At 50.0% G+C, this 12,385-nt stretch overlaps 1 protein-coding gene across 7 annotated transcripts in view; it reads right to left on the bottom strand.

Moving 5' to 3' along the window:
- LOC139230064 (voltage-gated potassium channel KCNC1-like) overlaps nucleotides 1–12,385 on the bottom strand; it is an 88,874-nt gene that overhangs the window by 7,472 nt on the left and 69,017 nt on the right. The window contains exon 4 of one of the 7 annotated variants that reach the window (XM_070861848.1): nucleotides 7,245–7,250. The exons of 5 other annotated variants lie outside the window; for them this stretch is intronic. In XM_070861848.1, the coding sequence (XP_070717949.1) occupies nucleotides 7,245–7,250 (6 nt within the window). Of the gene's footprint in view, nucleotides 1–6,089; nucleotides 6,102–7,244; nucleotides 7,251–12,385 lie in introns of all 7 variants that reach the window. One more of the 7 variants, XM_070861846.1, reaches the window with a different exon arrangement.

Consider the following 12,385-nt stretch of genomic DNA (forward strand, 5'->3'; position numbering starts at 1 on the left):
CTTGAACCACCCTTGAACATCCCTGGAACCATCCTGGTAAATCTCCTCTGCAGAGTAGATGCAGGGAGGATGTTTCCCCCCCGGGCTGGGGAGTCTAGACCCAGGGGTCACAGTCTCAGGATAAGGGGTTGGCCGTTTAGGACTGAGATGAGGAGGAATTTCTTCACTCGGAGGGTGGTGAATCTTTGGAATTCTCTGCCCCAGAGGGCTGTGGAGGCTCAGACGTTGAGTATATTCAAGGCAGAGATTTTGGAATATTAAGGGAATCGAGGGATATGGGGATCGGGCAGGAAAGTGGAGTTGAGGTCGACGATCAGCCGTGATCTCATTGAATGGCGGAGCAGGCTCGAGGGGCCGAATGGCCGACTCCTGCTCCTAATTCTTATGTTCTTATGTTAACTCATTACCCGCTGGGTCTGACATCCCTGTCTTGTCTCAACCTGCTAATTATTGATGTGCGTCCCGTTATTTGAACCCTTTGCCAGTATGAGCAATTAGCTTGGATCGCCGAAACTTCGAACGGGGCACCTCAAAGTCCCTCCTTTCCCCAGATTTGTTTATGCGATGGTGCTGGCGTATATTAAAGGGAATGTTGTGCAGATTTTGCGTCGTCAGATTAAAAAAAAACGAATTGAAACAGCGGCAATGTTGGCCATCCAGTTCGGGAGGGGGGGCGGGTGAAATGATTTAATGCGGCAACTTCGACCTTTGAACGTATGAACGCGTCTGCTTCTTGTGCAGGAGCTCACTGAGAGAATACATACCCTCTTCAGACTTTAGTGCAAGATCGTGGGCTCTTTGGGGGTCCTATGAGATGGCATTCAGAATGGAAATTAATGGTTAATTTAGGTTATGAGCTGCACAGGGATTTAAGACCAATCTTTTGAGGAGAGGTCAAGTACGATACCCGTGAATGGCGTCGGTCCAATAAATTACAAAACGTAAATAATACTAATACTTATTAATATTGCTGCAATGAATGGGGAAAAGTGGTGTAAATCAGCTCAAATAAACCCATTGGACAAATAGCCAAAACCAGTGAAGTAGAAGTCACTAGGCAGCCTGCTACCCACAATGCCAGAGGGCTGAACTCTGAACTGGGAGGTGTTGGTTAGTGTAATGTGTGCACCTGTCAGCATGCTCACGGCTTTTTAGAGCTGGTGCCCCTCTTCCAATATCGGAAGCGGCTACTCCTCAAATTCTGGTTGCACTTCAGTCCCACGCTCCTGATCTTTGGGCACCCTGTGTGGAGGGGAGCGGGCAGGTCGGAAGGCCTCCTCGAAGGTCTGGTCCTGGGCCTGGCCAAGGGGGGCCATCAGCCGTCCAGGCAGCGGGCGGTCGAGGGGGTCGTTCAGCCCGACTGCCTGCCTCTCTTCCGCGGTTACATCCGAGCCAGGGTGTCCCTGGAGATGGAGCACGCGGTGTCCACCGGTACGCTCACGGCCTTCCGCGAGCGGTGGGCGCCGGAGGGACTGGAGTGCATCATCACCCCCGGGAACAGAATTTTAATTTAATTTGGCAACGTTCCCAGTTCACTTGTAAATTTGTGGGTTCTGGTGCCCTTACCAAAAGGGGGCACTTGATTTAAAGTTATATTAAAATAGTTGTAGAGCTGTTGCACCCCTGGCAACCAAATCTTCATTTGATTTAAGTTTTCTTTAAAGTTTAAATTGCTAATTTGTAGGTTCTAGCGTCTTTGCCAAAAGGGGGGCATTTGATTTTACGTTCTACCAAAAATAGTTGTGGAGCTGTTGCGTTGTGAGTGGCTTAGTGTGAGTGGCTTAGCCAGTCACGTGATGGTCACAAGACTCAATAAAACCCCAGCCAGTTGGGTCTAGGCCATCCACGATGCAGTTGTGAGCCTCGTGGATGAACTGGTAATGTGTAGTGTGATTGTTAAACCTATGTTGATAAACCAACTAGTTCTTAATAGCAATGTGTTGCTATGAATTCTTAAGCAAAGAACCCATGAAGCAAATACATTTCAGTAGGCTTTTCTTGACAGGTGTTGGGATGTGGAGTGTGTAGAAGGGGTAGAGAATGTGGGCAGCCTGCTACAAGCACGCCAGATTCTCTGGGATTGCCAATCGAGAGATGAATCCCGGGGTCTGGCTGGATGGAAGTGTGGGTTCGTGGCTAGCCAGTGAAGCCTCTTTAAGAATAAAAATTCCCATCTATGTTGAGTGGGATATGGTACCGATTGCATGTTTAATGTTCCCTAATCCTTGCTAACAAGCATGGCTTTGCTTAGGCCAATGCTTAGTTACCATGAGAAGATTGTGAACCACTGCAATCCATATTCTTTGTAGCAGTTTGATTCAACGGAGTGTCTCGCTGGGCCATTTCAGAGGGAAGTTAACAGACAACCACATTGCTGTGGGTCTGGCGTCACACATCGGCCAGACCGGGTAAGGACGGCAGATTTCCCTCCCTAAAGGGACGTTTGTGAACCAAATTAACGACAGCTTCATGGTCACTTTTACTGACCCCAGATTTTTAATTGCTAGAATTTTCAAAAATAAATTAACTTCAAATTCGCAAACTGCCCTGGTAGGATTTGAACTCTCTGGATTATTGGTACCGGCCTGTTAGATTACCAGTCCAGTAATATAACCGCTACATTATCGTATCTGTGACATAACCACTGCAGTACATACCATCGGTGGCCGTGCCTTCTGTTGCCTGGGCCCCAAGCTCTGGAACTCCCTCCCTAAACCTCTCCATCTCTCTTTCCTCCTTTAAGATGCTCCTAAAAACCAACTTCTTTGTCCAAGCTTTTGGTCATCTGTTGTAATTTCTCCTTATGCGGCTCGGAGTCAAATTCTGTTTGATAATCACTCTTGTGAAGCGCCTTGGGAAGTTTCACTACGTTAAAAGGCGCTGTATAAATACAAGTTGTTGTTGTAAATCATGCTGCTATTCCAAACTATCGCAATCTGTGGGAGCGGGTAACCTCACAGGAAAATAGCGTCATTAGTGGAGTTGGGTGACTGAGTGAATTGATTGTCTGGGGGGAAAATGCAACATATTCAGATCCTAGTTGTAGGTCTCACAATGAATTCACTCAGAGAGTGGTGAACCTGTGGAATTCTCGACCACAGAAAGTTGTTGAGGCAGTTCGTTAGATATATTCAAAAGGGAGTTAGATGTGGCCCTTACGGCTAAAGGGCTCAAGGGGTATGGAGAGAAAGCAGGAGTGGGGTACTGAAGTTGCATGATCAGCCATGATCTTATTGAATGATGGTGCAGCCTCGAAGGGCCGAATGGCCTGCTCCTGCACCTATTTTCTATACTTCTATGACACAAATCAGTTTCGGGTTAGCATCGCAATGTTACGTTTTTTAAAATTCATTCACGGGATGCGGGCATCGCTGGCAAGGCCAGCATTTATTGCCCATCCCTCGGGAAGGTGGTGGTGAGCCGCCATCTTCAACACAACTGAGTGTCTCGCTGGGCCAGTTCAGAGGGCAACCACATTGCTGTGGGCCCGGAGTCACATATCGGCCAGACCGGGTAAGAGCGGCAGATTTCCTCCCCTGTTCGCGAACCAGATGGGGCTTTTACGACAATCCGTAGTTTCATGGTCACGAATACTGACACTGGCTATTTTTAAATTCCAGATTTATTTAACTAATTGAATTTAAATTCCCCAGCTGCCGTGGTGGGATTTGAACTTGTGTCTCTGGATCATTAGTCCCGGCCTCTGGATTACTGGTCCAGTAACGTAACCACTGGTGTACCATACCGTACAGTTTCTTAACCGATAAGGGATTAAGGGGTTATGGGGAGCGGGCAGGGAAGTGGAGCCGAGTCCATGATCGGATCAGCCATGATCTTACTGAATGGCAGAGCAGGTCCGAGGGGCCGTATGGCCGACTCCTGCTCCTATTTCTTATGGACCATGAAACTGATTATAGCCTTCTCTTGAGATTCAGAGTTTCCCGTGGATGAACTGGAATGTACATTTTTATATTGGAATTGAAAACATTTGCTTTGTGCTGAAAGCAGCGACTTAATCACTGGAGACTCGTGGTGCCAGCTTCTAATGACAAGGAGCCATCCTCCGACAGTGCCTCGGTACTGCACTGGAGTGCCGGCCTAGATTTATGCGCTCAAGTTCCTGGAGTGGGACTTGAACACACAGCCTTGTGACTCAGAGGCGAGGGTGCTGCCCACTGAGCCACAGCTGACGCAGAAGGCCATGCCCCGGGAGACCTAGCAGGGCGGGTGGGCAGGTGCTCATGGCTGGACGGATGGACAGGACGAGCGGGCAGCGAGGGGTGAGCGGGCCTGAGTGGGCTAGCTGCGTTGTAAGGGACCATGCTGCTGGGAGTCCAGAACGACAGCCCCATGTTATTGAGAGAGTGAGCTGGTCTCTATGTCACGGGTGTCTAAGCGCTCTACTCGGAGCTCCTACACGGCAAGCGAGCCCCAGGTGGGCAGAGGAAACGTTACAGGGACACCCTCATAGCCTCCCTGATAAAGTGCAACATCCCCACCGACACCTGGGAGTCCCTGGCCAAAGACCGCCCTCAGTGGAGGCAGTGCATCCGGGAGGGCGCTGAGCACCTCGAGTCTCGTCGCCGAGAGCGTGCAGAAACCAAGCGCAGGCAGCGGAAGGAGCGTGCGGCAAACCAGTCCCACCCACCCTTTCCCTCAACCACTGTCTGTCCCACCTGTGACAGAGACTGTAATTCCCGTATCGGACTGTACAGCCACCTGAGAACTCACTTTTAGAGTGGAAGCAAGTCTTCCTCGACTCCGAGGGACTGCCTGTGATGATGATCATTGGTATCCAGAGCCTGTGCCAGAGTTTATTATCCTCAAGGGAGTCGAGGGTTATGGGGAGCGGGCGGGGAAGTGGAGCTGAGTCCATGATCGGATCAGCCATGATCTTATTGAATGGCGGAGCAGGCTCGAGGGGCCGAATGGCCGACTCCTGTTTCTTATTCGCTCCCCACACACACACACACACACTGGGCTGGAAGAGCAACAGCTCCCAAGAGAGTCGCTATGATTTCAATATAAAAGGAATGTTATTCCATTCGGCCGCACACTTAACAAACTGGGACGCCCGGCATCCTTTTGCTGTAAGTAGTGTTCATTCCGAAGAGCCACTGGATGCCAGCGCGTGTTGGAGATAGCGTCACCAAGCCCACGCCCAGCTCTCCGAACCTGCGCTCACCGCTAGTGAGGCCTGCCACTGAAGGAGCAGCCTCGTAAACATGAGAACATAAGAAATAGGAGCAGGAGTCGGCCTTACAGCCCCTCGAGCCTGCTCCGCCATTCAATAAGATCATGGCTGATCCGATCATGGACTCAGCTCCACTTCCCCGCCCGCTCCCCATAACCCCTCATCCCCTTATCGGTTAAGAAACTGTCTATTTCTGTCTTAAATTTATTCAATGTCCCAGCTTCCACAGCTCTCTGATACCACAGATTTACAATCCTCGGACAGAAGACATTTCTCCTCATCTCAGCTCTAAATGGGCGGCCCCTTATTCTAAGATCGTGCCCTCGAGTTCTAGTTTCCCCCATCAGTGGAAACATCCTCTCTGCACCCATCTTGTCAAGCCCCCTCACAATCTTATACGTTTCGATGAGATCACCTCTCATTCTTCTGAATTCCAACCAACCTACTCAACCTTTCCTCATAAGTCAACCCCCTCATCCCTGGAATTAACCCCTTGCCCCTTCCCAGCAGATTCCCTTATATTCTGCAATGCTGTGGATTCTGTAACTTCAATACCATGGAGGGGGGGGGAGGGGCGGGGGGGGGGGTACCCAACGAATCATTCTGTGCACTTTTGTGTCGTGTCGATTCCAAAATTCTCCATCCTTGTTTTCAAATCCCCCCATGGCCCTCGCCCCCTCCCTATCTCTGTAATCTCCTCCAGCCCCACAACCCCCAAAATGTCTGCGCTCCTCTAAATCTGCCCTCCTGACCATCCCTGATTATAATCGCTCCACCATTGGTGACCGAACCTTCTGTTGCCTGGGCCCCAAGATCTGGAACTCCCTCCCTAAACCTCTCCACCTCTCTTTCCTCTTTCAAGACGCTCCTTAAAACCTACCAAGCTTTTGGTCACCTGCGCTAATTCCTACTTAACGCTGCTCGGTATCAAATTTTTTATCTCGTAACACTCCTGCAAAGCGCCTTGGGACTTTTCACATACGTTAAAGGCGCTATATAAATACAAGTTGTTGTTATCGTATTCATCACTTCACAGAAAATCGCTCATTCTACACGCCTGGCCATTTCTGACAATTTTCCCCGCAGTCTTCCTAAAGAATTGGGAGCAAAATTAATACCTCGCTGCCCCCAGTTTCTAGCAGGGAGGCAAAAATGTCCAATAACGACAGGCTGTGTCCCACTCCCCAAGAATGCCTGAAATCCAGCCACAGCCGTTTGGGGTGGGACGATATTCAGGCTTCTGTAGCGTCCATAGAGGTTAGGCCTCTTGGTACATGCTAACGAGGGGCCTAGTGCCGGTTTAAAGATGCCCCTTTCCTGGATGTTGGTCAGCTCTGCGCAGGCGGGTATGCGCCCCTCGGCTTTTCCTGGTTCTTCGTGTGGCCTAACCAGCGAGGGCTGGAGCCCCCCCACCCCGACCACCCCCGCCCAACCAAATGTGGGGCCAGGAGTGTGCCACTGTGATGCGAGAGCTTCAAGGTACACCGCGAGCTGGTGCAGGAGGGCGACGGCAGCGAAGAGTGACATCATCACGATCCAGGTCGGTGATTGGAGCGCGGGCAGGTGCAGCAGGAGCGGTGAGGTCGGGGCGAAGGAGCGGCGAGAGATTGTAGAGGGACGTGATCGGGGCCCAGGAGAGGCGAGAGTTCGGGGCCCAGAAGAGGCGAGGGCTCAGGGGCCCAGAAGAGGCGAGGGCCCAGGGGCAGCACGGGCCCAGCCCACACTGTGCGATATGTGAGCGCGCTCGGTCCGTGCAGCAGAGCAGGTCTCCAGTCGTCCTGGTTAACCCTTGCCACTGGACCAAGACCTCGCTCTGTCAAGCCCCGTGTGGTGGCTGGTGTGCAACGGTCACCCCACGTTAAAAAAAATCCACCCACAGGCATCTTCCACCCTTCAGGATGTAGTTCGGGCCCTTCATTGAAACACCTGTGAACATGTCCTTTTTTTGACAGGGAAGCAAGTTATGATGACTATGGGCCGCTGCCGGGCCGCGTTTGCAGCCACCGCCCGTCTCCACCCCCCCGCCCCACAACATTGTCAGCCCCTCCACCAGCACCTACCTGAGGGACACTGCAGGCATGGTCAGCAGGTTTCCAATCGGTCACCGTAAAAGCCGAGCAGCTGTTTCGGGAGACCCAGCAGACGTCTTGTGGGTCAAGGGTCACATTAAGATAAGGTTCGAGGGCCAAAATGGGACAAGGCTTGGCGTTCCCAGTCCGGGCGCCCGAAACCGAGCTCAATCCCATTTCTTCCCCCAGTGATTGACAGAATGGATTTGCATTTCTATAGCAATTTACAGCCAATGAAGTTCTTTTTGGAGTGTAGTCACTGTTGCAATGTGGGAAACGCGGCAGCCAATTTACGCACAGCAAGCTCCCACACACAGCAATGTGATAATGACCCAGATAATCTGTTTTTTTGTTATGCTGTTTGAGGGATAAATATTGGCCCCAGGACACTGGGTATAACTCCCCCTGCTCTTCTTCAAAATAGTGCCGTAAGATATTTTACGACCCTCCGAGAGGGCAGACGAGGGTTCAATGCTTCGCAGCCCAGGGACTTGAGCACAGAAATCTAGGCTGACACTCCCAGTGCAGTACTGAAGGAGTGCAACACTGTCAGAGGTGCCGTCTTTCGATGAGACGTTAAACCGAGGCCCCGTCTGCTCTCTCAAATGGACGTAAAAGATCCCGTGGGTAGCATTTTGAAGAAGAGCAGGGGAGTTCTCCCTGGCGACCTGGGGCCAATATTTATCCCTCACTCAACATCATTAAAACTGATGATCTGGTCATTACCACGTTGCTGTGTGTGGGAGCTTGCTATGTGTGAATTTTCTGCCACGTTTCCCACATTATAGCAATGACTACACTTCAAAAGAATGCTTCATTGGCTGTAAAGCGCTTTGGGATGTCATGAAGTCGTGAAAGGCGCTATATAAATGCAAGTTTTTCTTTCTTTCGGTCATGTGGGAGGTAATGTCATCCTTGTGTCCTTAAACTCAATGGTACTTGAATGAAAGTCAGGTTGGCACAATGGTAGCCGGCCTTGGAGGGGTAACTCAGTCCTCAATCGTTCCTCCACAGTCCACAGAGACAGGGAGGCCTTTCCTCAATATATTAGTTGCTGAGAAAACATTGTGGGCGCAATTTGCACCCATTTGAGATGAAAGGTCCGAGGGGTCAATTTCCCTGAGACATTCAGGCTCTGCCAGAACAACCTCATCGGGAATTTCGTCACACGTCCAGCAACGCTGCGACGCAGGACAGGAACAACTCCGATAAATGTCCGACCATTAGTGCTAGGGATTGGAACCCAACATCAATAGCAAACACTCCCAGGGAAGGTACAGGGAGTTAGATACAGAGTAAAGCTCCCTCTACACTGTCCCATCAAACACTCCCAGGGAAGGTACAGGGGGTTAGATACAGAGTAAAGCTCCCTCTACACTGTCCCATCAAACACTCCCAGGGCAGGATCAGCACGGGGTTAGATACAGAGTAAAGCTCCCTCTACACTGACCCATCAAACACTCCCAGGGAAGGTACAGGGGGTTAGATACAGAGTAAAGCTCCCTCTACACTGTCCCATCAAACACTCCCAGGGCAGGTACAGGGGGTTAGATACAGAGTAAAGCTCCCTCTACACTGATCCATCAAACACTCCCAGGGAAGGTACAGGGGGTTAGATACAGAGTAAAGCTCCCTCTACACTGTCCCATCAAACACTCCCAGGGCAGGTGTAGTACGGGGTTAGATACAGAGTAAAGCTCCCTCTACACTGTCCCATCAAACACTCCCAGGGCAGGTACAGCACTGGGTTAGATACAGAGTAAAGCTCCCGCTACACTGTCCCATCAAACACTCCCAGGGCAGGTGTAGTACGGGGTTAGATACAGAGTAAAGCTCCCTCTACACTGTCCCATCAAACACGCCCAGGGCAGGTACAGCACGGGGTTAGATACAGAGTAAAGCTCCCTCTACACTGTCCCATCAAACACTCCCAGGGCAGGTACAGCACGGGGTTAGATACAGAGTAAAGCTCCCTCTACACTGTCCCATCAAACACTCCCAGGGCAGGTACAGCACGGGTTAGATACAGAGTAAAGCTCTGAAATATGGAATATAATGGCCTCTAACTATGACGCATTGTCACATGCAGATAACAGTAATACATGTGACGCCTGAGCAGTACATACATGACGCAGTACAGCCAGTCCCAGCCATACATGTGCCCCAGGAACTGATCATGGTCATTACATGTGCAAACAAGCACATCAGCATCAACATTTGTCCATCCCTTCAAACAGCCTCATGACAGCCCAGGTGTGGTGCACAGGTACGCAGATGTTAGATACAATGCCAGTCGTGCTCTCCTTCCCAAAGATTTACATAAGAAACATAAGAAATAGGAGCAGGAGTCGGCCATTTAGCCCCTCGAGCCTGTTCCGCCATTCAATAAGATCATGGCTGATTTGATCTTGGCTTCAACTCCACTTCCCTGCCCGCTCCCCATAACCCTTGGCTCCCCTATCATTCAAAAATCTGTCTATCACCATCTTAAATATATTCAATGACCCAGCCTCCACAGCTCTCTGGGGTAGAGAATTCCAAAGATTCACGACCCTCCGAGAGAAGAAATTCCTCCTCATCTCCGTTTTAAATGGGCGACCCCTTATTCTGAAACTTTGCTCCCTAGTTCTAGATTACCCCACGAGGGGAAACATTCTCTCTGCATCTACCCTGTCAAGCCCCCTCAGTATTTTAGACATTTAAATAAGATCACATCTCATTCTTCTAAACCCCAATGAGTATAGACCCAATCAGAACATAAGAGCATAAGAACACAAGAAATAGAAATAGATTTTTTGCGTCCTCTGCAAACTTGGCTACATTAAACTCGCTCCCTTCATCCAAGTCATTAATAAAGATTGTAAATAGCTGAAGCCCCAGCACTGATCCCTGTGGCATCTCACTAGTTAGTTTGCCAACCTGAAAATGACCCATTTATCCCCACTCTCTGTTTTCTGTTACCTAGCCGATCCACTATCCATGCTAATATATTACTCCTTTCTTGTACAGTAACCTTTTACGTGGCACCTTATCGAATGCCTTCATGCAAATCAAAAAAATTCTGGAAATCCAACTGAACATGCTGATATCATCCACAGTGACCTTGAATGGCAGGCCGGGGTCATGGGTCATGGCCCAGAATCCCATCCTTGCACCACATTGCAGGTCGAGGTCTGTAATAGCCACTAAAATTGATATGGGTTGTAATAATTAATTCAAATTTTAATTTAGATTCCCATTTCTTCAAATTAATGAGCGCTTGCCTCACCTTGGGAGATTCTGGTCATTCATCTCAATTGGCCATTAATAAGCCAATCGGAATCAGGATGGTTAATGGTGTGACCTCCTGTGGCTTCCCTTCCCCCGTTAAAAAATTTATAAGGCACAATATCATGGATTTACCAAAGATATATTAACTTAATTCAAGAGGCGTCTGTGCTGAGCTAGGATAACAGTCAGGGACACTAATGTTGGCCTCACAGCCCCTTGGGTAACAATGGAATAATTAGCCAAGGTGACCCTTCCTGAAGTCATCAGAACGTAAGAAATAGGATCAGGAGTCAGCCATTCGGCCCCTCGAGCCTGCTCCACCATTCAATGAGATTATGGCTGATCTTCGACCTCAACTCCACTTTCCCGCCCGATCCCCATCTCCCTTGATTAGCCTAGTATCCAAAAATCTATCGGTCTCTGTCTTGAATATACTCAATGACTGAGCCCCCACAGCCCTCTGGGGCAGAGAATTCCAAAGATTCACCACCCTCTGAATGAAGAAGTTTCTCTTCATCTCAGTCCTAAATGGCCGACCCCTTATCCTGAGACTGTGACCCCTGGTTCTAGACTCCCCAGCCTGGGGGAAACATCCTCCCTGCATCTACCCTGTCAAGCCCTGTAAGAATTGTATATGTTTCAATGAGATCACATCTCATCCTTCTAAACTCCAGATAATATAGACCTAGTCTATTCAATCTTTCCTCCTAGGACAATCCCCCCCATCCCAGGAATCAGTCTGGTGGGGCTTGACTGTGACGCCTTCCATAGTCAAATAGCCTGCTGACACTCACTGCCTACGGGTCACGTGTAAAAATGACTACTTGAGCGATGTGCCAGAATGTTGGCAGTAGCCCTGGTCAGGCCTCCGTCAGGATAACATGTCCAGTTTTGGTCTCCTCACATGACGAGTGATATTGAGGCTTGGGAAAGGGTGCAGAGGAGGGCCACTGGATATTAGTCCCAGCACAAAGCATCTTCGTGATCCACACGGACTCAAAGAGCCGGGACTCTACACTTCAGACAAGCGTAGACTTATGGGTGATGTGATTGAGGTTTATTGTGATTGAAGATCATTGAAGGTATTTCAGGTGGAGATAGACAGATAGGGGAGTCGAGGGTTATGGGGAGCGTGCAGGGAGTGGAGCTGAGACCAAGATCAGAATGGCAGAGCAGGCTCGAGGGGCCAAACGGCCGACTCCTGCTCCTATTTCTTATAAGATAGTGAAGTTTCTTTCAACTAAATAGGATGGAGATGACCAGAGGGGGGGTCATAAGACCACACGGCTCCGGTTGGGGTGGAGTGTAGAATGCTTCACTGTAAGGGGTGTCGCAGTTGTGTGGGGCGGACTGGTTGGGCTGGGTGCTCTTTACCTGTCTGCCATTGTTCATTGTTCACAGGTTTATATGTAACCTTCAGGCCTGCTGACCGAGGGCCGTGCGGCTCTTTGTCGGCCGGCGCTGACACGATGGGCCTAAATGGCCTCCTGCTGCGCTGTAAAATTCTATGTTTCTATGAACATCAGAATTAGGAGCAGGAGTGGGCCATTCAGCCCCTCGAGCCTGCTCCGCCATTCAATGAGATCATGGCTTATCTTCGACCTTTGTCACGCTCTCAAGTTACTCAAGGCCAGAAGTAGGTTCGATGTCAGGAGGTGGTTATTTTCCCGGGGAATAATGGATCTGGGGAAATAGTTGCTGGCTCAGGCGCTGAATCCCGATTCGCTGAATTCCTTCAAGCGCGAGCTGGACCAGCTTCTGGCTGAGGCGGAGATCACCACTTACAGCATTGATCCGTGACGTAGTGGTCTCCTGGACTAGTTTTGATTGACTCAGAGGTCGGAGGGGAATT

Source organism: Pristiophorus japonicus, chromosome 19 (genome assembly GCF_044704955.1).
Source record: "Pristiophorus japonicus isolate sPriJap1 chromosome 19, sPriJap1.hap1, whole genome shotgun sequence".
Lineage (NCBI taxonomy): Eukaryota > Metazoa > Chordata > Chondrichthyes > Pristiophoridae > Pristiophorus > Pristiophorus japonicus.